At 52.9% G+C, this 26,667-nt stretch overlaps 1 protein-coding gene across 5 annotated transcripts in view; it reads right to left on the minus strand.

The window, feature by feature from the left end:
• Positions 1-1,441: 1,441 nt before the first annotated feature.
• Nr2c2 (nuclear receptor subfamily 2 group C member 2) overlaps positions 1,442-26,667 on the minus strand; it is a 31,118-nt gene continuing 5,892 nt past the window's right edge. For 2 of the 5 annotated variants that reach the window (XM_033759327.1, XM_033759326.1), the window contains exons 2-14: positions 21,535-21,645; positions 18,800-19,000; positions 17,395-17,497; positions 15,871-16,050; positions 14,561-14,708; positions 14,152-14,248; positions 11,676-11,809; positions 10,421-10,598; positions 9,778-9,899; positions 9,359-9,498; positions 9,118-9,255; positions 8,177-8,342; positions 1,442-6,216 (exon numbers count right to left, since the gene is read on the minus strand). In XM_033759327.1, coding sequence (XP_033615218.1) covers positions 6,042-6,216; positions 8,177-8,342; positions 9,118-9,255; positions 9,359-9,498; positions 9,778-9,899; positions 10,421-10,598; positions 11,676-11,809; positions 14,152-14,248; positions 14,561-14,708; positions 15,871-16,050; positions 17,395-17,497; positions 18,800-19,000; positions 21,535-21,606 — 1,854 coding nt within the window. In that variant the 5' untranslated portion in view covers positions 21,607-21,645 and the 3' untranslated portion in view covers positions 1,442-6,041. The remainder of the gene's footprint in view (positions 6,217-8,176; positions 8,343-9,117; positions 9,256-9,358; positions 9,499-9,777; positions 9,900-10,420; positions 10,599-11,675; positions 11,810-14,151; positions 14,249-14,560; positions 14,709-15,870; positions 16,051-17,394; positions 17,498-18,799; positions 19,001-21,534; positions 21,646-26,667) is intronic. The other 3 variants (XM_033759328.1, XM_010637935.3, XM_010637932.3) reach the window with 3 other exon arrangements.

Below are 26,667 nucleotides of genomic sequence, written 5' to 3' on the forward strand. Positions count from 1 at the left end.
TCTTTTTTTTTTTTTTTTTTTTTTTGTGGTACCGGGGATCGAACTTGGGTCCTTGTGCTTGGGAGGCGGGCCACCGAACCGCTGAGCTAAATCTCCGGCCCCCTACCTGGACTCCTTTTTAGGGCTAGCCACCTCTTGCAACAGCGGGGTTTTCAGGCTGCACAGGACTGGACCTGGGCTGGCAGAAGGCACTTGGCTTGTCCTTCTGTTGCTGGGAGGCCATGTGACATCTTACTAAGCACTTGCTGCCTTGTCCTTAGTCCCTGGGCTTTAGCCCTCGTCACTGCTAGGCACAATGAGGCAGTGGGCAAGGCTGAAAGGGGTCAGTGGGTACCCCAGGGCTTCTCCATCCAGTGGGAGGAAGGCAGTTTGTGTCTTTTGTCTGCTGCTCAAGTTCTAGTTTGCAGTCCTGGTGAGGATGGTGGGCAGGGGCTCTGCTATATGACAGATGTGCGTGAGTAACCTGGTGTATCAGGGTAGCCCTGTGTTCTTTTCTCTTGAGTGTTTTGAAGGGGGCAGAGGAAGCCCTCCCTCTCCACCCAGCGGCAGGGATCGGGGCACTTGAGTCCCAGATCTCTGTCCCTGCAGTGTGGGGCTTAGGGTGGACACCAGAGTGCAGGCAGATGGGCATCTCCATGGCCACTCTTACATCGGCGTGGACTGTCACAGATGATGGTGGGTGGAAGCCAGAGCCACTGGGAGTTCTCACCTAATTAATCCTTTTAGTGGTGGTAAAGAGATGGGTTTAACTACGAAAGTATGGAAATGGGAAAAACTAGGAAGAGACTGCTAGAAGTGGTTAGCATGTGAACACTTCTGTTCTCAGAGCCAAATTCCCAGGTGGTTCTGGCCTTGTTTCTCTAACATTACCAACTCTGTTATTTCGTGGTATACTGGACAGTACTATTTAAAACTCTTTGTCTGCACTGAGTCTGTCATCAGCCAATGGGGGCTGTAAAACGAGTGGTCACATGACACACTAAGTTTACTTGGACTCAGAGTCTTTTTTTGAGACAGGGTCTTGCTACATTGCTCAGGCTGGCCTCAAATTCATGGCAGTCCTCCTGCCTCAGCCTCCTGAGTGTGGGGATGAGAGGTGTATGCCACCACACTGGCTGACTTTCATATCTTTGAGTGCATGTTTTCCTCAGGACAGCAGAACCCTCCTGGGAGGACTCTCTTGCTGGTGGTATGATGTGGCCCCACTGTGCTCTGCTTTCTGGATGCCTGTGGCAGCCTTGTCCTACCCTGGCTTCCTTCTCATGGCACCTGTAAGTCCAGGCCCTCAGTCCCTTCTGGTGGTAATGATTTCAGACCCTCCTTCCCCACCCCAGGCTGGGCTAGTGTCGCTATAGCTCTGAGGAGAAATGAGGAGCAGTGCAGGTGTCTTTAATCCACTTTTAATAGTATAAACCTCATGTAGGTAGTAATATTAAGCCACAACAGTAATGCCACATTGGAACAGCATTTAATAAAATGCATAAAGCTAACTCATGCACTGCGACACTCTATGTACAAACACAACAATGTAGATTCTTCAAGACTGAAGACACTGATTAGATATAAAATCCACTTTAAAAAGAACATGCTAGTTTTTAAATGCCATCACTTAACAAAGCTGATTCGTACAGGAAGGAAGCTATGTAAAGCCACAGCTTCCAGCAGGTTTGGAACCTGGTATTAAAAGGTAATGGCATGAACAGTATTTTCTATCTTGTGAAGGGCAGAGGTTACAGAAACGGTCCCAAGAAAACCTAACACCCAGTTCTCCTTTTAACAGACATCGTCTCAAAGGGACTGGCGATACAGCTACATGTTAACAGAGGGCCAAACTATAGCAAGGACTATGGGTGGTGCTAAGGAAGAGGTGCAGCTTTTTCGGGTATAAAACTAGCTGAACACTGGTTTCAGGGTAGAAAAAGGTTCCAGCATTGAGTCATGAGTGGTGGCAGTGTTGAATCCATGAGCAACACTACGGCCAACGAAGTGACAGTGTTAGAAGGGTCCTTTCTTCACGAAGAGCTGGCTTTGTTGTCAGTCTGCCCCTTGCTGATGTTACCTCTACATTAAACTAAAGCACTCTCTCAATTGGGAAATGGTGTTGGGGACTTGTGTGTGTAAATATCGAGACCAAAATTACTACCTTCTTAAATGAAAGTATAGCTGGACATTTAAAATGTCTCATATTTCTTTTCCCCCAAAGATATTTTGAGCTCCCTGTTTGTTATTAGGTTGCTAATGTAACAGCCCCAAAAAGGATATTTTAAAGTCATTCAGAGACACTCAGCCTTCCCCTTATTGACTGGGAAGCCAGTTTATTTAATGTGATTGTCACAGGGGCCTGGGCAAGATCTAGCAATCACGGTGGGGATCAGGACTCTGAGGAAGCTCACATGACATCAGAACAGGGACGCAGAAGGTTCAGCGACCCATGTCTCACAAAAGGCACTGAGTGTTGTGGCCGTGTGGAATTTCTAGCTGGGCCAGCTTAATTCAGACCTGAGGCTCCCAGGAACTGAGCTATCTATCTGCAGGTCCCGAGTTTCAGGGAAAGATGGTTACAGGGAGAAAGCATGACAGATCTGGTGAAGAAAATTGGCATCTGTACTTTTTTTTTTTTTAGTACCGGGATTGAACTCAGAACCTTGTGCTTGCAAAGCAAGTGGCAGAACCACTAGGCTAATTCCCGGGCCCTGGCATCTGTACTTTTAAAGGAAAAATGTATCCATATTAAAATGGAGTTTTTAATCCCTAGAATGCAAACTTTAATTTACAGAAAGAAATTGTCAGTGTGTCTCATTTGAATATGCGCAGTTGGAGAATTGATTTAAGATGTGTAGACTTGGGGCCACTACACTGAGCTGGCAGCAGGTGTTGTGCCAGGCGCTGGGTTCATCTGATGGCCCAGCACAGTGGGCACACTGATGCTGCCACCCTGGAGTGGCTCAGCAGACAGGCCGCTGGCTGTCACCAAGATCCTTCAGTCAGGCAAGGAGCTGGTGCAGAAAAAGCCACCACCCAGCCCTAGCTGTTGGGCTTTACAGTCTCTTCCCTTGCCTTGGCCCCTAGGACGTGGCGGGTGCAGACCAGTGCCCTTGGTAGACCACACCTGAGTTCCTCCCGGGTCCTGGCCCTTCTCACAGTCCCCTGGACACCTGTACCTTGGACATCCAAGCTGTCACTGCAGAGGCTAGGTGATGGCCGAACCTGTACACATAATATACACCTCTGTACACAGATGCATGCTTTCTTTGTACACTGTACACATTGTGGATGTGGCCTGGCCCTGCCTGGTTGGAGGCTGGCTCTAGATGTTTCCTAGGAATGACATGATCTAGACGCCAACCTGGGCAGAGGGAGTGGCTGGCCAAAGGGGTGTCAGATGGTACCCTTCATGCCTGGATGCGAGAGTGCCAGTGCCACGCCACATGTCAGAGGTTCACACTAGAAAGCAGACAAGTGAGCTCTGGGACTCTGGGGACAATAGGTCCCAGGACTGGACCCAGAGATGGCACTCCAGGATGCTCCTGAGGGAAGCACTCACTACCTCAGAGCCTGAGATTCTTGGCCCCCTGCTAGGGTGTGCACAGTGTGGATGCAGGGGCCATCTCCTAACAGAGCTGCCTCTAATACTGACTCACCGGATGTCAGCCTGTGAGGGCAGAGCATAGGTGCTTACCCTGAAGTTAAACCAAAAGAACCAAAGACCCCATGCCAGGCTACGGCAGAGGATGGACAATAAAGCAGCTCCCCTCTACGTATGTACACGTTGCACACTAGGACTGACACACCTCTGTAGGTACCTTCCAGGAGGAACTGGAGAACTACTGCCAAAGGAGTTCAGTCTTTTCCTCTGTTCTCTTCTGTTTATGCCTGTAGTAATGATTGCCACACGTGTACCACACGTGTCCTAATGCAGCACTGTTTGAAATGCTTCCGGCAAGAGCCACGTGGCCAGGAAGTGACTGCATGTGCCTGAAACAGCTGCCAGGCCATGTTCCCCCACTGAGGGCTGTCCCTCCTCATAGGCCCAGGATGTCCCCACTTACTCCTGGTGAGGAAGGGATGGACACACAGTTGGAGGTTGGAAATGACTTTGAGCATCAAGGCTGGGCATGTGATGTGACCCTGAAAGACAGGGCCACTGCAGAGCAAGGCCAGGGAGGCTGGGATGTCCCATGACCCTGGAATCAGCTAGTACTGGTCGGTCAGCAGCTTCCCACACGAAGCCACTCTTTCAGTGCTGTGTCCCTGAGCTCTGCGTGTCCCTCATCCCTTATCCCTCTTGGGTGCTCACACCAGACCCCGAGGAACACGATGAGGGCATCTGTGAGCTGTAGAGATAGGACACACTGCCTCTGGCAGTGCCTCAAATGGAATCCCTCACAGGCAGAGCAAGGAACTCATCAAACCCCTCGGTCCCGGGCAGTCTTTTAAACTTTAAAATTTAAAACACTCTGGGGTTAGAAAACTAAAACATACTTTAAACTGGCAAAATTACATCATCGTTTTATACTGGCCACCAGATATCCCTAACACCTGCCTCCGAGGTCTGACTTGTGACGACACTCCAAAATCCACGTGGGAATTCAGGAGCCAGAGATGCTGTGCACACTCAGTAGTTCCCATGAGCATGACCAGCAGCAGCTGGCAACCCTCAGGACCCTCTGTGGTGCCTGGAGCCAATATCCTTGTGGCCGGGGGCTCTGCAAAGCCAGATTTGATCCAAGGCCCAACAGACGCTAACCTTACCCTACAGGAAGGGCTTTCTTATTCCGGCCCAGACAGAAACACAGGATGCCCGGTACAGTCCAGGAGTCTGCTCTGGCTGTAAACCGCAGTCACTGTCATTTTTGAGAAGAGTGAGCATGGCCTCTGGAATGGAGGTTGCTGCCGTATCCATTGAGTAAAACAACTTGAAAGGCTGTGGAAGAGAAGACCAGTATGGGGACACTGAGAGGGTCCCCCATGTTAACCAAAAGCAAGGAACCATCCTGATGCCTCCTGCCACACAGGTCAGGCACAGCTCTGTCCAGGCGCACGATTCCAGTGCCTCAGAGACACACATGCCCTTTTCAGGGGCACTGGGAGGGGAGTGGAACAGAAGCCATTTGGACAGTTCCAAGGGCCATCAAGGTCCTGAGTGTCTGCTATGCACGACGGGTTGGGAGCTCAGCTGCTATGCACGGTGGTGAGGATGTTTCTGGTGCCTGTGGAGTTGGGTGAAGGTCTGCCAGGCCGCACTCTGATGCTGAGTCCCATCTTCAACACAGAACCCAGGTTCTGGCAGTCTGCAGATACTGTTACAGACCAGGAACGCGACAAGTCTCAGCCTGTGGCTGGTGGCTTCTGGTTTGGGTCCTGGCCATTGGGCCACCACACTCCCATGGATGTCGTGACGCACTCTTGACAAGGATGTGCACACAATTAGGAATGATCCTTCCTCTCTTCCTTCAACACTTGATTGTCTCCTGTTTCCAGAGATCCTGAGCATCTCATTAGAGACAGTTTTCCATTTGCCCTGCCCACAGGCAAGATGCTGCTAACATCACAGATTCTGATAAGAAGTGCTTAGAAAGTGCTAATGTTGTTACCCTGGTAATTAGTAGCTATAATTCCAAGGTCAATTTCATATATTTACAAGCATACTGTTCTCTTAGTTTTTTGTTTTTTTATACCAGGGATCGAACTTGGGCCCTTGCGCTTGCGAGGCAGGCAGCAGAACCACTGAGCCAAATCCCTGGCAGGTTCTTTTAGTTTTAATACTAGTCTCTGACATTATAAAACTTCATTTTTGTTTTTTGCCCTTTGAGAAATTCTAAATACAAATTGAGTTAAAAGACTGTTCCAAAGTCGGATGCTTCATCAAAAGGCATGAGAATGTTTCTCACGGCAGGAAAGGATCCTAGTCTTTAGTCTTGACTGCCTGGGGTTACAGTAAGAAGCCAGGTGGGGAGTGGCTGACATAGAAACATCTGCACATACCGGACTCCGCTGCTGTCTTCTGGGGTACGAGGGCCCCTGCTGGCAGGGCGCAGTGCCTATAGGCTGGCCCCGGTTATCTGGCCATTGTACTCTGCCGTCTCCATCTTGAGGATGTAAGGGATTATGCTGTCTATCGAAACGTTGCCAATGAGGCCGGTAAAAAAGAGTTCTTCTGTGATGTTGGAGCTCATCAGCCTGAGTGCCGGCAGGCGGACGAGGATTCGGGCCAATCTGCAAGAGGGAGCACCGTGAGACGGGGGTGCTGCCCTGGCCCAGGACGGCCACTGAACACACCCACCCACCTGCCATTCTGTCATCAGGGATCTTCAGGAGTCTTGAGGTGAGAATACAAAGCTGCATGTATGTGTGAACTCGTAGCTACCCTCCCTGACCCCACAGAAAGAACAGAACCCAGAAACCCAGCAGCAGATGGGGTAAGGGCCTGGTACCCTGCCCTACAGGGAGGACCATAAGCCTCTGCACCATGGACAAGGACAGAGCACGGCAGCCTAGTCAAAGATGAGGGACAAGGAGCTGTGAGGCGTGCATATAGCAGTCCACACAGGCACTGGGATGAGCACTGCCGCAGTGCTGAGTCTGGGCTGTGGGATTGAAATGTCAGTCCCAAGAAAACTGTGTGGCGCTCATTTCCTGTGTCCAGTTAATATTGCAAGTGGACAGTAAGATGGCTTCATCCGGAGAGACCCTGGCAGGAGGGTACCATGTCATGCAGGGCCATGGACCTGTGTACTGGAGGTGGTGGGAGCTGGCCTGGAGGACAGACAGCAGTAGCATGGGGTGGAAGGCTGCTGCGGTGCCACTGCCCCACAGCCCAAATTGGACCTGGCCACCTTCCCATAGCATGGAGAGGTTAGCCATGGCAATGCTCATTCGGACTGAATGGGAAAAGGTTACAAAGTCTCTTGGGTTTTATGATCCCAGTCACACTACACAGAAAAGTTTCTAGAAGTAAATACATGAAATGTTAATAGTAGCTACCTCTGTTAGAGCTTTTCACTGTAGTAAATTTTTTTCCTCTTTACTCTCTGGGACATTTTGTTTTCTATGGTGAACACATTGTTCTCAGAAGACAGCATGCATTTGTTATGCATGGAGCGCTGTCCATCGTGCTGGGCACACGGAGGAGGAAGGAACGGCGCCCAGGTATCGGGCAGTCAGGCTGTAGGGTCAGGAAAGAGGTGGCAGGGCTGACCCAGGACGCCTTCCTGGAGGTGACTGACTGCCAGAAATATGTGCAGCGGTCCTGGCAAGGTTCAGGAGGACCAGCTGAGATAAGAAAGGGCCTAAGGACAGGTCAGTCTGGCCCAAGAACATAACAGCTGGCATGTGGTTGGGGACCTTTTCTCAGGGAACTGTCTTTGAGTGGGTCTCTCTGGGTCCTCTCAGAAAGTCTGGATCACCTGTCACCTCCAAGTTCCCAGCTGGACCAGGAGTGACTGAGGGTTTCTTAGAACCAGCACATATACTTTCCAAGGCCACAGAATAGGGATGCTGAGGAGACCCTGAATGTGAGGCACTTGCCACAGCCCCCAGACCCACTCCAGGGCCTCTTGCCTCGAGCTGGAGCTGGGGGAGGGGGCTGTGCAGAGGTCATCAAGGAGAGGCTGCTACCTGCCTACGTGCCTGACCAGGGACCCCACCCCATGGAGACTTGTTGGGGACTGTCCTGGTGTCAGGTGGGGTGACTTGAGGCCCCTCAGGGCAGACCTTCTCTAGGTTGTGTGGTGAGCCCAGCCTGGCCATGTCTCTGTGAACTAGGGTTTTATTTGGGTCACAATGTGGGGAGGGAAGCAGGAAATGAGTGATGTACAAGGTGGCGGTGGCAAGGACTCACTCTCCACAGCCCTGGTGCTGTGCCAGTTTATACCCAGACTAGCTGTCTGCTGTTACAAACAACACATGTAATTAACTTTCACCCAAATAAAGGGACTTTTGAGGTCCCTTTATTTGGGGTAGTCACTCTTCCATCAGCCTCAGCTCCTCCCCAAGGTCACGCTTGGCCCCTTTGAGGGCTCTGCACTGCTCTAGGCGAGGACAGAGGACACAGGACCTCTGTGGGGTTTTAGGTTTCCTGGGAGATCACCTAACCTCCACTCCCACAGCCACAGCCCAGCACAAGGTGTCGCCTGGTCCCACAGGCCCACATAAGGCTCTGGCGGGCTGTCCTCACCGGTACGTATCCTCGGAGTAGGTCTTCTGCACATAGTCCTGCAGCTCCATCTGGGCCTTCTCCTGGAACTTCTCAATCTGGCTTGTGCCCGTCAGACCTGGGTGGTCTGGAACAGGAAAGGACCCCAAGTTCCCCTCTGCGTTTGGGAGGTGCATCGGCAGATTCCCTAGAATTTCACTTCAGTCAAATCCTGACAGATTCCCAAGCACGGTGGATGGAAGGCTGGTCTAGCTGGGACAGAGGCTGAAGTTTTGGGCTTCTGGGTTGGGCATCCCTAGCCTGAGCGGCCTGCCTGATGGCTCTGGATGTTGGCTTCCTACTCTTCTAGGAAACACAACAGATCCTAAAGTTACATGTAATTAGGAATTACTGCTTTCTAGGTTATGCATCATTTCTCCTGTCTTTATTAGCTATGGAGGAAAAGAAAGGTTGAGCTGGGCCCAGCTGCACATGGGGTGGCAGTTGCTCTCAGAGCTGGGGACCAGGGGGTGCCTCACTCTCTGAAACAGTCCACAACCTCCTCTTCAACTGGTACCACCGGCCCACCTGGCATGGCCTGTGGCACTGGCTTTACCATTGCCCTAGGGAGCTGTACCTGCCTGGGTTGGCAGGCTAGGGGCCCTGGGCACTGGTAGGGCTGGAGTGGAGGTGGACAGCACCAACGTCATGGCACCAGGTGCCCACTCTGCATGCTGCCATCCAGGGTGAGACCCTGACCAATCTGCTCAGCGCCTGGGATCTCCAGGGCCGGGAGCACTGCTGTGAGCTGCAAGGGATGGGTTTAGTAAGCTGCGCAGAGCAACCAACAGAGCATGGGGTGTGAGGATATGGGTCACACACAATCTAGTGGAGCTGTCTACACTGTCGGTGACAACACGATCACGCTCAGAAACTGCAGCAGACACAGTGGAAAGGTGGCGCGTCCCCACCGCATATCTTACCGGGGCTAAAGAGAACTATAGCTTTAAGGTATGCGTACTCGTAGCCGTCTATCTCCAGCCGTGCCATGCTGTTGCAGAACTCCTGCAGCTTCCAGATGTGCTCCATGACCTGCTTCACACGCTCACCTGATAGCTTATCTGCAATGCAGCGGGCATTCAGGCTGGCAAAGGCCTGATGGGTCCTCCAGCCTGGCCTGGCCGGCCCCAGCCCTGGCCCATCCCGGTCCCGGCCCAACCCCACCTTCCTGGATGCTGTTCTGTAGGTGGTTGACGATGGCGGCTAGGATGGTGGACAGGCTCATGACCTGTGCACACTGGGCCAGGCCAAGGGTGAAGAGCTCGTTCCAACAGGCCCGCACCAGGCTGGTGTTGCAGTCCTGCCTGGGAACAGAGGGGTGCCAGTTGCGCTGCTTGCCTGGCCTGCCTTCAGGAGTCCCCAAGTGTCACTGTCTGTGGTGACTACAGTTTGCAGTCCCTGTCACTGTGTGCCCATGTTGCACCCAGGTGGCACCGAGGCAGGGCTGCTGCCAGGAGCATGTGAGGGATGAGGACCGCATCTGCCTCGGCAGGCCCCGTCCTGTCCCTAGGTCCCAGCCCTCAGCATGCAGGGCACCAACTAAGGGATGTGCAAGGTGGCACAGCCGCTCCCCAGCCACTTACCCCAGTGCCTGGAAGGCTGGGATGGAGCGCGCCCAGTGCATGGACAGGAAGAGCAGGCGTGACGCCGACTCGCAGATGTAGTGCACGTTGAGGTACTCGGGCATCGGGCTGGGCATTGTTAGCTGTGGGCACACGGTGTGGTTAGGGGTGCATGCGCCGTCCAAGGTCAGGCTCGGGATCCTGTCTCAGGGAGGCTGGGTCTCACAGCCCAGAAGGGTGGTGGCCAGACTGAGGTATTCTTACTTGGGTCTAGGATATGGACTGAGGTCTAAGTCGGATCCTAGGCACAAGGTTGTTCTGTGGGGAGGAGAGAGATGCCTTCGTGCCCACGTGATGCTCCACTGAGGAGCAGTGTCCCACTCAGGGCAGCTGTGGGCAGGACAGAAGGGGACCTTCACCCCAGTGCAGTCTCTGGTGCAGTGGGAGGGAGCAGGACTATTCCCAGACCAGGGCCTCAGCATCTCAGGAGTGGCCCATGTACTTCTGGTGGCTCTGGAAGGCACAGGTGGCAGATGGATGGCTCCTACCCTCAGAGTGGTCATGGCCATCAGTGCACCCTGAGACACGACAAGGGACACTGCCACGGAACCCTGGGTCCTGCGGGCCAATTTGGTGCAGTCTTTCACCCCACACCACCACTTACCTTGAACGTGACATGTGTATCTGAGAGCAGTGGGCCCTCAACCTCAATGATGGGTGTTGACTGGTCCCTGCTGATGACGTGGATGCCACCTCCTCCACTGGCATCCAGCCCATCCGCCAAGCTAGGGGGTGAGGTGCCGTCCGCAGTGTTAAGTGCTTTGGCTAAAGTGTCAAATGCCCTGCGAGCAAACAGAGTGGGCTGAACCATGGGTCTGCAGCTTGAAGGGCCGGGAGCCCTTCAGGCCCCACATGGGAGGTGGGTGCGCACCACAGCTCTGAGGATTGTGTCCAGGTGGGAACCCCAAGCTGGGTGCTCCCTCTCACACCTGCCTCATACCAGAGAGGCGGAGCTTCTCTCCACTTAGACATCACCCCTCACGGGGTTAAAAACCTCTCCCAAACCACCTACAAGGGAAGTGGTGGGACTAGAATTCTACCTGACTCAGATCCCGCGACCTAAGTTTTGCTGTCCGACTAAACACAAGGACTAGAGGGCAGATGGGCACACCTGGGATACCAGCAGTAGGAGGCTGAGGCAGGAGGGCTGTGAGTTCAAGGAAGGCCATCCTGGACTACATAGTGAGACCCTGTCTTAAATCAAAATAAAACAACAACAAAAATCTCATAACCCAGCCAGGCTTTGTGGCGCACACCCAGCACTTAGGAGACTGGGGTAGAGGGATGGCTGTGAGTTCAAGGCCAGCCTAGACTACATGGTGAGACACAGTCTCAAAAAACCAAAACAGGGCTGGGGATTTAGCTCAGTGGTGACACTGCCTGCTTTGCAAGTGCAAGATCCAAAGTTTGATCTCTGGTACAACAAAACAGAACAACCCCAAACCCACACAAAACAAAATCCTCACAAAACCACGAGGACCAGACCTGTGTGGTCCCCAGCAATGTGCCTGGCTGGCCTGGTGCCCGGGACAGCAGCAGAGGGAACCACACCCAGGCTGAACCAAGTGTGGAAGCAGCTGCTGCTGCTGCTGCGTCCCCACTGCAGAACAGGCTGACGTGGGAGCTGGGAGAAGCTGTCACCACGCAGGTGCCTTAAACAGGGCGGCAGACATGGTCCCCTATACTGAGTTTCCTCTCCCATTCTTTGGAAATAAAAGCAGCATGACTGTTTCACAGCACACAAGGGTCCCCCATCCACTTTCCCACTGTTAAACTCAGTGACGGGAGATGTGCCCATCCCTGCGACAGCTTCACAGCCCTCGACCCTCACGGTGACAGCATGGGCGCCTGGCTCATACCGGGTGATCTCGCTCGCAGACTGGTCCTCTGGCTGGATGTCTGAAGTGTCGCCATTGTTCAAGGATTCACTCAGGTTAGCCAGGGAGGTCACAACGTTTGCCAGTGTGCCCAGGGCTCCCTGGCTTGTCTCGGCCTATGGGACAAGAGGCGGTGTTATAAAGGCACACAGGGCAAAGGTGTGTCATGGCTCAAACACTGCTTCCAGGGGCACGAGCAGTCCACGATGACAGGAATGCTGTGTCTTGATCTGTAACTGTGACACCATAGGACTAGGATAAAGTGACAGAACAGAAATGGTAACGGGATGTCACAAACTAAAATGCCTGTACTTCGAAAGACACAAGCAGAAAGTCATAAACACGTGCGATCACAGAGGTGACCGGGTTTAGTGGCCAGCACGTCGGAAGGCCTTCCCAGCTCAACAACAGAACAGCCTGAGTCAGCACAAGAGACCCGAGATGATGTTTTTCCCCAAGTGGGAAAACTGGCCGCAGACAGCAGCAGAGGCGTGGCATGGTTAGAAACAGAACTAAAGGCCCAGTGGCCCCAAACTGATACCCACAGGTCAGTCACAGCCCTCAAGCATGGCTGCGACCCACACCTCCTGCTCAGAGCAGAAACTGACAGCCATGTCACATGACACACCGAGGAAGGACCCCAGATACAGCCACACAGGACAACCACAAGACACAAGCCAGGGACTGCATGCACAGCCCCTTGGTGACAGACGGAGACATGGTGGGGAAAGGATGAGAGATGACTGCTTTCAGGGAGGAGGGAAACATCCTGGGGTCGGTGGGGTGGAGTAAACTGCTGAAACCAAGTCCCTCACCCAGAGCATGTGTGGCGTACAGTGTGGATTTTATTTCAGTTAAGAAACAAGCAGAGAGATACAGGCACAAACATCTGTGTGTCTTGATTATGAAAATAAGAAACTTCAAGCCAGCTGTGGTGGCACATGCCTGTAATCCCAGCACTCAGGAGGCTGAGGCAGGAGGATCGCTGTGAGTTTGAGACTAGCCTGGGCTACATAGGGAATTCCAGGTCAGTCTCAGCTACATAGTGAGACCCTGTCTCAAAAATCCGGAAAAACAAAACAAAACAAAACAAAAACCCACAAAACCACAACCGACAGCACAACAACAAATACCAAAACAAAAATACAAGAAACTTCATACTGCACTGCAAACATGTACTAACAAAACCTCTCAAAAAATAAAGTTGCTTATTTATAAACAACAAAAATGAATTACAGGGCTGGGGATTTAGCTCAGTGGTGCCTCACCCACCCTACAAGTGCAAGACCCTGAGTTCAATCCCTGGTACAAAAAAAAAAAAAAAAAAAAAAAAAAAAAAAAAGACGTTTAGAACAAATGACAAAGCCGGGTGTGGTGGCGCAGGCCTGTAATCCCAGCACCCAGGAGGCTGAGGCAGGAGGATCACTGTGAGTTCGAGACCAGCCTGGGCGGCATAGTGAGTTCCAGGTCAGTCTCAACTACATAGTGAGACCCTGTCTCAAAAAACCAAAACAAGTGAGAAACAAAAGTGAAAACTAAAATCAACAGAGAGGTCAAAGCCAGCAAACACCCCAAGGCCCTGGAGTGGACACCACAGCTACTGTGGGCATGGACACCCAGCCAGGGAGGTGGCTACAGGGCACTTGGCTCGAGAAGGACGCATGCAGTCCACAGGTCACACGGCCCAGTGTCACACTGCACCCTGGCTCTGTGTGACAGAACTGTGGGGAACTCTGCTGCAGGTGTGTGGCAGCTCTGAAAGCTTTGTGCTCATTTCAACGTTGATTATTTTGAATGTATGATTACTTAAAAGTAAAAAGTTTACAAAGCTGCTTCCGCAAAGGTTACTTCAGGAGCTCTGTGTGTCTTCGTCCCAGCAGCAGCTTCTTATAGTGCTCATGTTTCTTCGCCTCAAGGAGAAGGGGTGGCACAGTCCAACTCTGGAGTCCTCTCCAACCACACGGTTTTTGCACTCATTTTCCTTCCTCCACTGACAGTACTTAGCTCTTAGTAGTTCACATGGAGTGCTCACTGTGTGTACAAATTAACTTCCTCTAAACTGGGGGCAGTGCTGCATGTCTGTAATTCCAGTTACTTGGGAGGCTGAGGCAGGAGGATCGAAAACTCAAGGCTAGGCTGTACAATTCAGGGAGACTCTGTCTCAAAATAACAAAAAGGGCTGGGGAGGAAGCTCAGTGTGAAGGCCCTGAGTTCACTCTCCAGTCTTTCAAAATGAAGTAGGGGCTTTTGCAAAGGGCCGTCAGTTCTGCTAACTGTGTGTACCAGGGAAAATGTGAGCAGAGCATGGGACCACGGAGTCTGTCACCCTCAAGTTCAGACCCGGTGCCTGACGGTGGACCTGCCTGCCAGCCCTGGCTGAGCAAGGGTTCTGAAGAGCTATGGTGTCCGAGGGCGCGGCAAGAGGATGGGGAGGGAGGAAGTGGGACTTGAGCCTCACCTTGGAGTCTGCGGCCAGGAGCACCGTGCCATCCTCTCGGATCAGGGGCTGCTGGATGTTCACGAGCATCCCTGGGTCCAGGAGACCTGGCTGTCTGCTTGAGACAGAAAAACAGTGACTTCCAGCGTCCAGCCTGGCTGTGGTCTAGCCACACTCCCAGGAGGGGACTTGGCATCATCACATCCTTAGGATGGGTTTGATCCTCTCTCTTCCATGCCCTTCGGGGCCTGGCTTCCCTCTTCCCCTCCCCTTCCTAATATGAAAAGGGCACCATTAACTTGAGCTCTCTTGAAAACCTTAGCTCACATGCTTTGTCTACACCACAACCTGTCCGAATCCCAAGCTATGGAAGAACTGCTGTCCTGCAAGGAGATGCAGCCACGCTGCCCTTTGGGGAACAGGGGCTCACCTTGCACCATCCTTTTCAGCCACAAACGTGGGTGTGGCTATCAGGGGGCTCCGCAGGTCCTTCCGGATGTAGATCTTCTCCGTGGAAGCTGCACAGTTGCTCGGCTTTTCCCGCTGTACGTCAAAGGGCTTCCGCTCGCTTTGCACAGCTTATATCACAACCAAGGACTCATGTTTAGAGAGGACTCTGACCAGCGAAAGCCACCCCTCCTGCGTATCCATCCTTTGGGGACCCAGGGCACATGGAGCCTGGCGGGGGCTCCCTCTATCCCTGCCCTGAGCCAGAACAGCCTTGAGGCTGTAGCCGTGTCCCTACCCATCCCTCTGCAGCCTGGCACCACATGTGCCATGGGCCATGAAGGAGGACAGGATGGCACTAAAGGGCGACATCAAGTCCAGAGACTCAAGCTCAGGTGTCCCGGGAGCCAAACTGAAGTCCAGCTGGTCTTGAGTTTGCAGATCTACCTGTGGCTACAAAAGACTAAGTGCAGTCTGTGCTCTCAGGGTAGAACATTCACTATGGACAGGGACAGGGCAGCGTGGGCCACCCTAACACCAAACCAGTGGTTCTGGTATTTTTCTTTCCTGGGTACTGGGGACTGAACCCAAGGTCTTCACAGTGAGCCACACTGCCAGCCTCTTTTCATCTTTTATTCTGAAACAGGCTCATCCTAAGTTGCTAGGTAGCCCAGGCTGGGCTTGAATTTGTGATCCTTCCACCTCAGCCTCCCAGTCTGAAGGACACCCAGCTTTGTTATTCACTTTGGAAAAAGAGCAAAATCACTGCATAAAATAAAAACATCAAACTAGGCAGACATTAGGTTCACCATTCTAATTTCGCAAAGGACACAGCTCCACAGTGACTTGTGCAGTACTGAATCGTGTTGTTCTGCAGTCTTCCCTGGGGAAGGTCCAGGTAGCAAATGTGCCCTGCCTCTGTGGTCCCCCCTCGGAGCCTGTTGGGTGCACATTTTCACCACCAGGATGGGAAGTGACCCCCACACTGCCAAGCCCTGTTCTGGCACAGGAGCAGGGAGGAGGCGTCCACCCTTCCTTGCTGCCCCACACAGGGCATCCTGCTGCACAGGAGTATGGCAGGACAGGGCAGGAGTGGGAATGGGTGGGGAGGCAGTGGGTCCTGGGCCTTGCTGCCCTCCCTTCAGGGGCAGGGCTGGATCGACAGGGGTCTCGGCCCCACCCTGAGTCCTGAGCCCTTACTCCACCCTGCTGGCTACCCCGGAAGTGGAGCAACAGCCCGAGCAGTTTCCCTTGCAGCCAGGCCCCGCGCCCAACCAGGCAGCCCGAGCTCACACTCCATCTTCATGCCCATCTCCAGGCACTTCTTCAGCCGGCAGAACTGGCAGCGATTGCGGTGGTGCTTATTGATCACGCAGTCCTGGCTGCTGCGGCAGCTGTAGGTCAGGTTCTTCCTCACGCTCCGTTTGAAGAAGCCCTTGCAGCCTTCGCAGCTGACGGCCCCATAGTGCCGGCCTGGGAGGAGAGGGAAGATGGGTGGTGAGCTCCATGTGGCATCAGCGCAAGGTTTCTGCACCCACAGGAGGGTACACGCAAGTGGCAAAGTCAGTGCCCCAACTGCTTCCGGGCTCGCTTGCCCTGGGTCCCATTTTCCCTAGGGTGTGAGACAGGGATGGCAGGGCTGGGCTGGCCGGGCCTCAGACCCATGGGAGCAGACCTGGCTGCTGCAACCTCCCTGGACCTCACCCATGACAGGGAGGAGCGTGCTGCCTCAGTGGATCCTCCTGGTGTACAAGGCACAGCCTCACAGATGCCCCCCCCTTTCTTCCTGGTGGACTTGAGCTTCTGCCCAACTCTACCGTGACACTGCAGGGACATCGCAGTTCATGGGATGCTCGCTTCTGGTGGCCACCAAGGCCTATCTTAAGCTCCTGAGTGGGAGCCATTTCCCAGACCGCATCTCTAGAAGCTCATTTGCTTTTTCTACAGCACTGCTGCCCCTTCCTGGTGCTCTGTGCCCTGGGGTGACTTGGGCTGTGTGTGAGACCAACGGCCGTTGCACCCAGAGGACTATGGGCTCAGAGCCTGCAGCATGCTTTTCCCTGCTGGGCAGGGGACATGGCTCTGCTGAGACACTCCTCAGGGAGGGCAGGTCTCTGAGCAGTTAACACGGAGAGGAAGCAGCAAACGCTGAGAGGTCTGTGCCGGGCAGCCCTCCTGTTCCTAGGGGTAAGGGTATCAGGCTGCCTTTCAGAGGTAGGAAGCAAGGTAGGCACCCTGCGCAGAGATGAGGTGCCCTAGAGGGAAGTGGAACCCAGGCTGTCTGCCCAGAGACTGCGGCCAATCTCCTTTGTAAATAAATACAACCAAACTCGGGACAAGCGAGTGTCCATCTGTAGCTACGCCCTGGCAGTGCCTCCCCTTCCCTCCTGCTCACTTCCCAGTGACTGCGTGGTAGGACCCTGTCCTTCAGGCTGCCTTCCCAAAGGGCACAGGCGTCACTTGGCCCAGGCTGGCACATTTCCTGCAGGGTGCAGCCACCAGGGCCCTGCGCTTCCTGCACTCTGTGATGGCTCATCACCTAGTGGGTGCAGGGACGGTCAGGGTGAGGCCTCTTGTGAAGGGCAGAAGCCGTGCAGATGGAGACCCGGCTCTTGCCACACAGAAACACAATACACCACTGGAACTCAAATCATGGGAGTAGGCCCCACCTTCCCTGTGTTCTCACGTCCTGAGAAGCGGCTCTGCTTTTTTCCTCACACTGCTGCCTGCTCAGAAGAGTGGAGCACACGTCTGGAGCCTGTACACCGACCACACACGAGGCCTCCTGAATGCCCCTACCCGCTGTAGGGCACCTACCCGAGGCTTTGTCGCCGCAGACCACACAGTACTCCACCACCTGCGGCCGCTGGACCTCGGCCTTCCCCAGCAGGCGCTCCACGGACGCCGAATCCGTGACGATCTGGGGAGATCAGCAGACAGTGTGCTCAGAACCAGAGGAGGAGTGGAGTGATGTTTAACTGACTCCTATCCCAGGTCCTTGGCACAACTTGAGCAGAGTGGGGAAATTCCAGCCGGCAACTGCCTGACACCCGGGCGGCCCATGGCTGGGCTTCAGCAAATCTCGCCACCCAGGGATGGGCTGTGTGGAGTCACCCATGCCCCTAGAGGAGGGCGAGGTCCTCCCAGCACTACCTCATCGGGAAGCGCTGGAAAGGATGCCAAAAGGTGTGCTGGCCAGGGGAGCAGTTTCCCCCCGGAAACAGCTATGGTGGAGGGACCAGAACCAGAACAGATGTCTTCCAGCACCTTGTACTCGGTTTGGGGGACACAGTGCCACTATCCAGGAGAGCTCTGTAACTTTCACACGACTGCCACCCGCGGTCTCCACTGTGTGTCAAACACCCCACCATATCGCAGAGTGTTAAGGATGTGCTGAACACCAGTGAGGCCGGGGCTCCAGAGCTCAATGTGCCTGGAAGGAAGGGTGAAGCAGACTCACTAACTACTCAGCCCTGAAAGCTGCACACACTGGGCTTGAAGTTCAGTTCTGCAGAGAAAATCATTCTTTCCCTCCAATTTCTGCACAGTGGCAAGTCCTCCCCAAACATACGTCCTGGCAGTAACAGCCAAAGGGTGGCACGGGTAGATGTTCCTGTAAGGGATGTTACATGGCCATCAAGAGGAGGAGATTCAGACTCGTATCCCACACAACAAGCACGTTAAGGGAAATACACCTGTCACAAAGGACCGACAATATGTTACCAAGGCTCTGAGCCGGTGCCTGGGACCATGGGATTCACAAAGACAGATGTCACTGTTCAGTGGGTCCAGAACAGTCACTCCTGAGTATCTTCATCTTGGAGCACTCGTGTGACTCCCACGGCAGGGGCTTCCGTGCAGGAGGAGGGCGAGGTATAGACAGATGGCACAGCACTCCAAGTAACCCAATGCCACCCCACACCTAAGAGTGGTTCCCATGGTGAATGTCATATCATGCACATTGACCACAGATGCAGTTAAGTAAGGATTTTGGAACCCACACTCGGCGGTTGGGACAGGCTGGAGGGAAAAGCTAGGGTTCTCACCCAGCCAGGTCATCCCAGGTGGTGCCCCTGAAAAGTCCTGGGCTCAGGGCTGCCTGAGACCTCACCTGAGAAGGGTTCTCAGGGGCTCAGCAGCACTGGGGACCCAGCACGTCCAGGGATGGCTGTGGCTGCTGCAAGGGGCAGAGGCAGGCAAGGACAGGGCTGCACAGTCTCACCTGGATCCTGCCAGGGACCAGGCTATCTGAGGTGGTGAAGATGAGCTGCTTGGCACTGGGTGTCTCTGGGGAAGCCAGGATCACCTTCCCAGGGCCAGCGCCATCGGGGCTGGTCAGGATGAACTGCTGCTTGGAGGAGCCTGAGGCGTCCACTGCGGTGACAATCTGGATCTTCTGTCCTGTCTGCTGGTCCGTCACAATCTGCAGGAAAACATGAGGCCACAAGGTGATCTCAGGAGCACAAGGCCTGAGTGACCACTGCACCCAATGTGTGTGGTCGCCCATGGGGACTGGGGGGGCACAGTTGAGAGCTTTTCTGGAACAATTTTACAATGCTGATTTTATGCTAGGGTTACAGCTTCAGTGCTACTTGTAGAAGCAGGAAGTGAAGGCAGTCGTAAGTAATAGATGATACATTTATCTTTTGAAAGAAATCTGTCCTGGCATAGTAAAATATTGTGCAGTGCACAGAGTTGCTAACATTCACTGGTTCTGCTGCCTACAGTCTTCCTGGCCTTATCTCAGACCTGTCGCACCTCATAACAAACAAGGTCATCGCCACTACACGGCTGCGGGGGTCTGGGAACTGCTCGGGTCACACAGATGAGTGGGGACAGGAGGTGACCCTCGATTTGTCGAGCCTGAGCCAACGCTCTTCCTGTCTAGCCTGCCACCCTTGTGAAATCACCCTTCCTTGCTTTCAGATGAAACACAACTGTTACAAATTAGAATATGCTAAAACAAAACAATGACAAAAAGCCAGGCATGGTGGCACAGGCCATAGTCCAGTACAGGGGAGGCTGAGGCAGGAGGATAGCTGTGAATCTGAGGCCTGCTTGGGCTACACAGTGAGTTCAAGGCCAGCCTGAACTACATAGCAACATCCTGTCTCAAGAAAACCCTAAAAACAACAACAACAACAACAACAACAACAAAGAACAAAACCAAAAGACCTAACCAAAGAACATGCTGAAGTCTGGGCTGGTTGTGAGGTCACAGAGGTAAGCAGTGCCAGCAGGAGACCATGTTGAGTGGCACCTGGCTCATCCAGAGTCGCTAACTGTTCACATGGGAAGGTTTCCAGCTGTGTTCCCTGGACAAGGAGCTAACGCCCCAGGCTCTTCCCTAGGACCTGAAGCTCCATGCCAAGGACAGATCAGCAAAACTGTGTCAGGGCCACTGTGGGGCTGAGCACCATGCTCAAGATGGCTGCTGCCTAGCGCAATGAGCACCAGACAGGAAATGTACTCAAGACAAAATGGGAGGCACACACCTCCCTCAAGACACTCAGCACATCCTGCAGAGCCTTCTGGCCCGGGTCCTTGTCTGCCCGGTGTCACTGGAGAGCAGAAGTTAACTGAGTGCGCAGCAATACCCCAGGGTCACGGGGGGAGAGGTGCACATCAGGACCTGCTCACGGCACCAGCACAGACAAGAGCAGTGCGGGGAGAGCAGGAAGCAGGTGCATGAACTCCTAACCTGAGGGCAATGAAACCTCTCGACACCTTCCCAGGTCCCCCACACATGGTGAGGCTAAAGGAACCACAGCAGCTTCTGTAGATAAGGATTCTTAACAGTGTATTCCGCACTCCTTCCGCCTTATTCATCCAGTTTGCAACAGGAGAGACATAAAAAAAATTTTGGCGGGGTATAGGGAATCAAACTCAGGACCTTGTGCTTGCAGGCAGGTGCAGTGCCATTGAACTAAATCCCTGGCCCTAAAAATCTTTTAAGAGTAGGCCGACACTATAGAGTTTGCCCACACCTGACTCTCTTAACATCAGATGTCTCCTGACCTGCACTCTCTGCCATAGTTGGAACCCAAGTTCTGCTCTGCCCCTGCCACCCACGCCACCATCCCTGGCTATGCTCTGGTTGGGCCTCTGGCCCTGCGGCTAAGGTGATGGTGCACCTGTATTATCATCCACGATGTTCAAGCCCCCAGTCACTGCCTTTGAGCCAGAGGTCCCTGCCTCCTCTGTGCACAGGGTGAAAACAGGACCCCATCCAGCATGAGTGGTAGTTAGTGAACTGCACCACTGGTGACACTCGTCACTAGGCACAGATAACCAACCACTACCTTTGGAACACTGTTGGGCGCCAGCACCCTGCCAAACGCTTCACAGGAATATCTCCTGTTCCTCACCATGAACTACGAGGCAAGTGTATTATTACTATTATGTGGTTTCTAAGTGGGAAAAGTGATGTCCTGAAAACTGACCGCCCAGGACATTAATTTTTATGTAGGGCGTGGGACGTGACTACCTATGAAGATGGCCCATCTGGCATAAGGCAGTGATCCAATGTGCTTTAGAAGTCAGTTAGTTGGAGTGGGGCAGAGTGGTGCACACCTATGAGTCAGCACCCGGGAAGCTGAGGAAAGAGGATGGCCATGAGTTCAAGGCCAGCCTGGGCTACATAGGGAAACCTTGTCTCAAAAAACCAAAATCCAAACAAAAGCTGGAGTGGTGGCGCATCCCTGTAATCCCAGCACTGGGAATTTAAAGCCAGCCTGGAATACATCGTGAGATCTGGTCTCAGAAAAATCCAAACAACAACAGTGAGTTAGTAAAGCTAACATAAACCACTTTTTGTTTTAAAGAACTGGGTTTGGGGCCAGGGACTTAGCTCAGTGGTTCCGCCACCTGCCTTGCAAACACAAGGACCCAAATCTGATTCCTGGTACCAAAAAAAAAAAAAGAACTGGGTTTGTCTTGGGACAGGTGAGGCAGTACCTGGATGCGCTGGGGCGAGGCAACCGTGGAGTCTGTGGAGATGATCTGGATGCGCGGGGAGGGGCTGGTCATCCCTGGAGCTTCCGGCCACGGGGTCCGTGCACACGGGACCTGCAGGAGATCACAGCGTCAGAGGTAGGTAGATCTGAGTTGTCAAGCCAGGGCAACAGCATTGATGAGACGCTGCCCCAGCAGGGCTGGGACCTGCTCCTAGGGGTAGGGGTGAGGTGCAGGGGGATGAGAGCAGCCTCAGTTCTGCTCTGCAAACTCAAAGAGAGGCTTGGGCTTCTCTCCTCCCCAGCTAGCTGCATACTCCTCTAAGATGCCTGCTGGGGGATACACAGGATCAGCTCAGTGCTCAGGACAGAGTCCCCACAGTCTCCAGCCCCAGGGCGATGGGGGTGGGAAAAGCCCACAGGAGCACTGAGTCTGGGGTTTCAGTCCGTGCCCACAAAAACGAGGCTAAAGTTGCTGAGTGCCCACCCGTATTTGAATGAGATGGTATTATTTCCCAGGGTTACAATATATCATGAACTGCCAGGTGTGGTGGCCCACACCTGTAAATCCAGCATTCAGGAGGTTGAGGCAGGAGAATTCCAGAGTTCAGGACCAGCTTGGGCTATATAGCCACACCCTGTCTCAAAAACCAAAAAGTATTAGCCAGGCATGGTGGCATATGCCTGTGATCCCAGCACTTAGGAGGCTGAGGTAAGAGGATTGCCACAAGTTCAGTGCCAACCTGGGGTACATAGTGAGTTCAAGGCCAGCCTGAATTACAAAGGGGACCCTGTCTCAAAAAATCAAACCAAGAGCTGGGTGTGGTGGCACACGCCTGTAATCCCAGCACTCGGGAGGCTGAGACAAGAGGATCACTGTGAGCTCTGAGACCAGCCTGGGCTACATAGTGAGTTCCAGGTCAGTCTCAACTACATACAGTGAGACTCTGTCTCAAAAAACAAAAAATAAATAAATAAAATATAAAAAACTAAACCAAACCAAAACAAAAAACAAAAACACACACAAAAGTATCAGTATATCATGAAGCACCAATCAATACCTTACAAACTTCACAACACAGGAGAGAATATTCCCTAACTCATTCTATGGGACCAATATTACCAAATGGGACAGATGTATAACGAGAAAACTGTAAGCCAATACTCACTATAAACAAAGATGTAAAAATAATTGTAACCAAAGATACCACAAAAAGGCTGATACATCATGCCTGAGTGGGTTTATCTGGGGAGTGCACCGCTGGCCAATAGCTTAAGACACCACACTAACAGAATAAAGGACAACTGCACACACTGTTTGCACTGAGAGAGAAATGTGACACTTCCAACACACCTGTGATAACCACATTCACATATGAGGGACAGGACCCCTTTCCCCCCATAAAGGATCCACAGGAGACCAAAGGGCTCTCAGGTGAGGACCAAGAGGAGCACTCTGCTGTCACCAACGGACACACATGGCACTAGGTGTCGGGGGGGGGGCTGGGGCGGTAAGGACAGGTGGAGGCATCCAGATCTAGGACAAAGGAGATCCATCATCACAGATTACAGGATCTACATACAGAAAATTCCATGGAATCCACACAAAAATAAGAAGGATTAGGGCTGATAAACAAGTTCTAAGGCCACAGGGTTCAAAATCAGTGAACAACAATTAACTACGCAGTAGCCACAGCCACCTGAATAAGAAAGTCAAGGAAACAGGAGATTTCACCAACATGATATCAAGTATTTAGCAATGAACTTAACCAATAAGTGCAAGAGTTGGGCCAGAAGATTTAATACTACAAGGATAGATAACGAGCCTCACAGTGACTTACTGATTTAATGTAATCCCTACCAAAAATCCAGGTGATTTTTTTCCATAAATTGACCAGCTGACCCTAAAACTCACATGGAAATGCAAGGGACCCAGAGTAGCCAAAAGAATCTTGCAAAAGAAAAGCACAGTTGGAAGACTCACACTTCTTTCCAAAACTGAATACAAACCTATGCTAGTCAATCTAGCATGGGATCCCAGCAACCCTAACTTGCGTTTTTACCAAAAAGATACAAAATCAGTTTGTCAAAAGATGTCGTTACAACCGGGTTCAGCACAGCAGTATTCACGGAGGCCAAGTCATGCGGCAGCTCTAAGTGGCTGCCATCAGAACGAGGGAGACCGTGGTGCACACAGTGGAACCAGTCCACCACTCCCAAGGCTTGGACAAGGCTGCAGAACTGGATCCCAGTGAGATGTGCCATGTCAGGAAGACACAGTCGCGTGTTCCTGCTTCCCTGTGGAATCTAAAGTGATTAAGGATACGGGACCAGAGCAGAATGTGGCAACCGAGGCTGGGGCAGGTACGCAGAGAGGGATGACAGTCTCGGGTGACAGTCCACACATGCCTATGGTATCTTCAGATTCGCTGCAGTGTGGTGCCTGGCGAGTGCACACTGCACATTTCAGAGCTGCTCAGGGCCAAGTTCACACTCTCCTGCCTGTGCTGATTAGCTCGATTCAATCACTCCACACTGCATTCAGAAACTGCACATCACTTTGTCCCCGTAAACACCTAGCACTACAAGCTCCGCATTTACAACCCATACACCAGTGTGGCACTCAGATAGATATGCAGAAGGATGGGACAGACCCAAGGGCCCAGAAAGGAGCTCCCAGATGGTCAGGGATCCTGACAGACAATAGTCCATGTCAGCCTCTAGGGGGCGCTGCTGGGATGACCCAGTGCTGTGTGGGCCCGAGTGACAGCACCTTCAAAGGCATGGCTCCTTTCCTCTCCCTCCCTTCTTTCCTCTCTGGTGCTGGAGATCAAACCCAGGCAAAATCACTTTTTTACTGTAGGTGTAAGGTTCCTAGGACCTTACCAGGAGCCAGCCCATACCCCAGAGGCATTTGGGCTCCTTCTGGGAGGCCTGGAGCAACTCTGCTCCCTGAGCGCTGAGCCCTCCCTGTGGGCCTGTTCCCTGCCTTCAGCACAGGAATGGATGCAAAAGCACCACTGAGAATGACCCGCTGACCCGCAGACCTCCGAAGACATCATGGCTGATGAGGGACACTAGCCACAAAGACCACAATCACGGGGTTCCGTTCACTTCCCACCGGTGTGGGTGAGCCCATACGTGCAGGGAGAGGTCAGTGGTTGTGCAGGGCCAGGCCTGGGGTTTATTCCTTGGGTAGAGTGCTCAGGATCAGGCAGTAGTGATGGCTGAACAACCATACGAAAATACTAAAAAATCACAGAGCTTGCATGGTCTGAAGCATTCACCTTTGCTTTGTTCTGTCTTATTGAAGTGCTGGGGATGGGACCTAGGGCCTGTGCATGTCAGGGAGTGCTCCCCCACTGAAGGTACCCTAGCCCAAGAACTGTACTTTCCTTCTTTATGTACGTATGTATGTTTTGATTGGTTTCTGAGACAGGATCTCACTATGCAGTCCAGGCTGGCCTTGAATGTGTGGCCATCCTCCTGCCTCAGTGCTAGGATGACACGGGTGTACCACCATACTTGGTAAGAACTATATACTGTATTTGAACCGTATTTTAATCAAGCTAGTTTAATTGTTTTAGCTGGATATCATGGCACATGGCAGTTATCCCAGCTATTTGAGAGGTTGAGGCAGGAGGGTGGTAAATTATAGCCTTGCTTGGGCAATTAAGAGAGGCCCTGTCTCCAAATGAACGGTGTGTGTGTGTGTGTGTGTGTGCGTGTGTATGCTGTACTCTTAGGTTTGGTACAGCATCCCTAGGTTAGATCCCTAGTACTGGAGAAAAAAATTCAGACAAGTGAGCAGAAATCTCCCTTAATTCCTGGTGTGAGGGATCAGGTAGAGGTGCCTTCAACAGGCAGGAGAGCTCAGGGGAGGGAGGAGCTTAGGAAAAGCTCTTAGTCTGAGGCTGAGATGTTTTGGATGGATATTAAATTTAAGCACTTAATACTATGATAATGAATTTATCTTAAAAACACAACTCCAGTCAGGAAGCACTTTGCAGAGACCCCAAGAGCCGCCTGAGTCACTGGGCCACAGTGACCATGGTCCACACTTTACTGGACCTTTGCCACCTGGGCAAGGGCCGATGCCACACCAAGCATGGGATGCTGGCTGTCCCTCCTCTGTGAGGAGGAAGGGGATGTGTGGCCTCAGGGTAGCTTTGTGGCTCTGCAGTAGCAAGGCCAGGGACAGTGTGTAGATTTCACGTTCCTCTTCTGCGGGCCTAAGGCCTCTCCTCAAGAGGGGCATGGTCCCCTGGCAGCTGGTTCAGTGATAAGTTCAGACTTAAATATCCTGACACCAGAAGCAACCCGTTAGTGGGAAATGTTGGGGACCCCAGCTCTGGGGGTAGAAAGGAGGCATGGAACTGAGCTCAGAGGAAGAGCAGGCGGGCTCTGGGTGGGATGCTGCAAAAACAAAGAAAAATAAAACAATGAGTGGAAAGGAGATGTGGTGGCCCCAGGGGAGTTTACACTGGTCTTGCTCAGAGACAGAGTGAGATGGAACAGCCTCTGAGCCCACCCTAAAGGACCTACAGCAGGGCATCTGCCTGCTGCAGAGCCTGGTGCCGAAAGCTGACTGAGCATGTACTTCCCAGGTGCAGCCTCTCCTTTGGCCAGCGCAGGCTGCAGAGGACAGGTCACTTCATTCCTGCTTAGGTGTGGCTGTGGGTGAAACCCCTGCCAGTGCACTTGCCCTTAGGCCAGGAAACAGAGTCCAAGGACCCCACACAAACTGCAGCAAGCTGGGTTGAAAGTGAGGCTCTGGGCTCTCCGGGGCAGCCTTTGACTCAGCGCAGGATGACAGCTGTTCTCAGGTGGGAATGGCTCCACCACAGTCCTGAAGGGACAACTGAGGCCACTATGAGGCCTGGAGGGTGCACAGGGCAGGGGGAGACCCTGCTTCATCTCATGGTCCCTGCCTGGACTGTGGTGGGGTCTCAGAAGTCATCTTGAGACCAGCCTGGCTCCTCTAGGCCAGCGCTGCACCTCTGCCACTGCAACTGCCGCTGAGGGGTTAGGGTTGGGTTGCTTTTTTAAGGAAGTAAATGTTAGAGGGCCAGGGATTTAGCTCAGTGGCACCACACCTGTCTCACAAGTGCAAGGTCCTGGGTTCAATCCCCGGTAC

This window comes from Fukomys damarensis, unplaced genomic scaffold (assembly GCF_012274545.1).
Source record: "Fukomys damarensis isolate Sample0158 unplaced genomic scaffold, DMR_v1.0_HiC HiC_scaffold_37, whole genome shotgun sequence".
Classification (NCBI taxonomy): Eukaryota; Metazoa; Chordata; class Mammalia; order Rodentia; family Bathyergidae; genus Fukomys; species Fukomys damarensis.